We start from the raw sequence: 3,249 nt of genomic DNA on the forward strand, positions 1-3,249 counted from the left end.
TTTTGTGTCCCTGGTAAGATTTATTCCCAAGTATTTTATTTTTTTGGTAGCTGTTGAAAATGGTATTGATATCCCTGACCTTCAGACTTCTTGATTCCAGAATTCTCAGACTTTTGTTTTTCTAACTTTCTTCCACTTTCAAAACTCCTGGCCTCCGGATACCCAGACTTCTGGAACCCCAAACCCATCCCATCTATAAACTTCTGAATTTTTCAAATCCCTAACCTACAAACCCTCTGTTTCTTCACTCTCCCCACCTGAATCCTAATAGCCTGATCCCCCCTAGGCCTCAGATATACTGGGATCCCCAATACTTGGGTGCCCCACAATTCTTCCAGCATCCAGATGGTGGGATCCCCACCTCCAGCATCCCACTTCCTGCTCTTAAGAAGGTAAGTTCCAGCCACTCCTCAGAAGGAAGATCAGGTAGTCTACTTCCATGAGAGATACCACCTCAGAAACCCAAGAAGGGGTCACTATGAGTCAAATCGACTCGATGGCAGTGAATCTGGTTTTGGTTTTGGAAGAAGGTGAGTAAAAGTATATGCTTGTTGTTGAGTCATTTACCCTACAGAGTGGATCTATCAGTCCATCCTGTCTAGATAATGGCTCCATTTTTATTTTTCATTTGACTCTCATTGATTTCTTTTTCCAGGATGTACAGCTCTCTCCCCCTGCCCCTTAATAATTTCCACTGCAGTATAAATCAAATCGAATAGTTGATAAAGTCAGTAGAGGTTCCTAAATTTTCTCTTCTTTCTTTTAGGGATTGATGCAGAGTTGCAATCAGATGCACGCCTCCTACCTCTTTCAGCAAGATAAACACTACGACCTGTCCTATGACACTGGAGACAAGGCCTTACAGTGTGGACGCCATGTTGATGTCTTTAAGTTGTGGCTAATGTGGAGGGCAAAGGTGAGCACATGTAGATCGGCTAAATGTTGGCTAAAAACATCAACCGTATCTGGTGACATCTATTGTGACATGTTTTTTAAAAAAATGATATCCTAATAGAAAATTATTTACCTAAGATTAAGTTTCTTTACTCCTATATCTAAATATCTGCATCTACCATGAGTAAGAATAGAGTAAGAACAATTATATTTTTTATTCCTTTTAAGACAAATTGCTTCTAATGCTTAAGCCAAAAAACTCACTCCCATCGAGTCAATTCCAACTCATAGCAACCCCCTCTAGGTTTCTGAGGTGGTAAATCTTTACTTAAGTAGATTGACCAGTCTTCTTTCCGTGAAGTAGTTGGTGGGTTTGAACTGCCAACCTTCTAGTTAGCAGTCAAATGCCTTAGGCATTATACCACCAGAGCTCCCATTGCTAATGCTTACTCATCCAGAAAACAAATTCATTTTGCTTGGTAGACTTGGTTTTTACCAAGTGGTTGACCACTTGGGTAGGTTAATGCAAATTTGTAAAGCATATGGGTTGGGCATTCCTACTTCCGTAGTGATACAGCCACGAAAACCCAAGGAGGGGTCACTATGAGTCAGGGCCAGCTCGATGGCAAATAACAACAACATACATGGAGAACAAAAAGGAAAAATAAAAATATTGGATATGATAGACTATTTTTGAAATTTCAAGAGCTAACCTCTAGTTATAAATTACAATAAAACAAAACACTCTAGAAGTGTTTTACCTAATTACCTTCTTTGTATAGTTTCTCTTTTCACCCTCTACAAATTTAATTAGGTGATCACAACTCTTTTGGAAGGGTAAACTCTGTAACTAATGATTTGCATTACTAGCTGGGCTTAATTGTGTCTTTGCAACCAAGGAGGGGTTGCTATGAGTCGAATTGACTTGATGGCAGTGATTTTGGTTTTTCAAAGAGCATAAATATCATGTTTAAATCTAAGAAGATGGGAAAGGTATAATAATAATTTATTACCAGCTTCCTAACTTAAATGTCACAAGTCAATGACCTGTTTTCATTTCTCTTTCAAAGGAGGCAGTGGGCAGGGTCAGTTATACATGGTATAAAAGCCACCTGTAAAAAGAGTATGTGAGGGACACCTGACAAAGTAAGATGAGAATGGGACAAACTAAAGGGAAGCTGGCATGCCCTGAGGTCCTGTATGTTTGGTGGAGGGGCCACAAATTTAGCTCTAAGCTTTCTGACTAGCCCACACAACAAGGTGAGATGTTCACCCACATGAGATACAAGCTAACAACTTGGTCATCAGGAGTGAGACAAGCCCAAGACTGAGAGTCCAGAGAACAGGTCTGCATAAAGAGGCATGAACCATGGTGACAAATTCTGTGTGCTGCTGTGTATAACATTTTTCATAGTAAACTGAATTGCCAAAGAAGTTCGGAGAAGGGGACAGCTAACAAGAAAAAGAAGGGGGCTCAGGGGCTTGAGTGTGAAACAATGCAATCCGTAACTATTTTCTGGAAGGAAGAGGCAGTTTAAATGAAAAGATGGTCGGACTACATATCTTTCAGGCAATCCTCCCTAACAGTATTAACCCCAGCTGAATATTGTCTGTGTGGTGTTGAGTATCAGGTAGCTACCTAGATTGAGGAGGAGGTCCGGTAGTGCAGTGGTGAAGGCATTGGCTACTAAGCAAAAGGTAGGCAGTTTGAATCCACCAGCCACTCTGCGGGATAAAGATGAGGCAGTCTCCTTCAGGAAAGATTTACAGCCTTGCAAACCCTATGAGGCAGTTCTACTCTGTCCTATAGGGTCGTTATTAGTCGAAATCACCTCGATGGCAGTGGGTTTATCTGGCATGAGGCTAGACTGTGTTGTCTCATGAGGATGGTAAGATGGGCAGTGTGTTCATTTCCTCTTTGGAAAGCTCAGAGCCTGTCAGGGACATAGACCTGGTTCCCACCCTCCAAAGACAACACTCAATCCATTGGCAATGATTTTTTGTTTTTAAACTTTTATTCTGACTTGGGTGAAAGTTTACAGAGAAAATTGGTTTTTCATTCAACAGTTCATACACATTTTGTTTCATGACATTGATTGCAGTCCTCATAATGTAACAGCATTCTAGCTCCTCCCTGTGGTTACCATTTCCCTTTGTCCTCCTTACTATCAATTCTGCCTTCTGAACTTCTTTATGCATGGGCAAATGATTCCCTTTTCATCTTATGGTTGATTGTTCTGAGGAATTTTTACGATACCTGATGTTATTGTTCAGTGGAAAAAAAATTTAAGAATATAAAGTATTGGTGTACTCCCAAGCTGCTTTTAATTTAAAAGAGCAAGTTTTTTTTTTTTT

The 3,249-nt window shown here is 40.3% G+C and overlaps 1 protein-coding gene across 1 annotated transcript in view; it reads left to right on the forward strand.

Moving 5' to 3' along the window:
• Window positions 1-3,249, forward strand: part of GAD2 (glutamate decarboxylase 2) — a 122,900-nt gene that overhangs the window by 88,204 nt on the left and 31,447 nt on the right. Inside the window, exon 13 of the mRNA XM_007936379.2 lies at window positions 767-916. Coding sequence (XP_007934570.1) covers window positions 767-916 — 150 coding nt within the window. The remainder of the gene's footprint in view (window positions 1-766; window positions 917-3,249) is intronic.

This window comes from Orycteropus afer, unplaced genomic scaffold (assembly GCF_000298275.1).
Source record: "Orycteropus afer afer isolate SDZICR_OR568_19922 unplaced genomic scaffold, OryAfe1.0 scaffold00035, whole genome shotgun sequence".
In the NCBI taxonomy this organism is placed as follows: Eukaryota; Metazoa; Chordata; class Mammalia; order Tubulidentata; family Orycteropodidae; genus Orycteropus; species Orycteropus afer.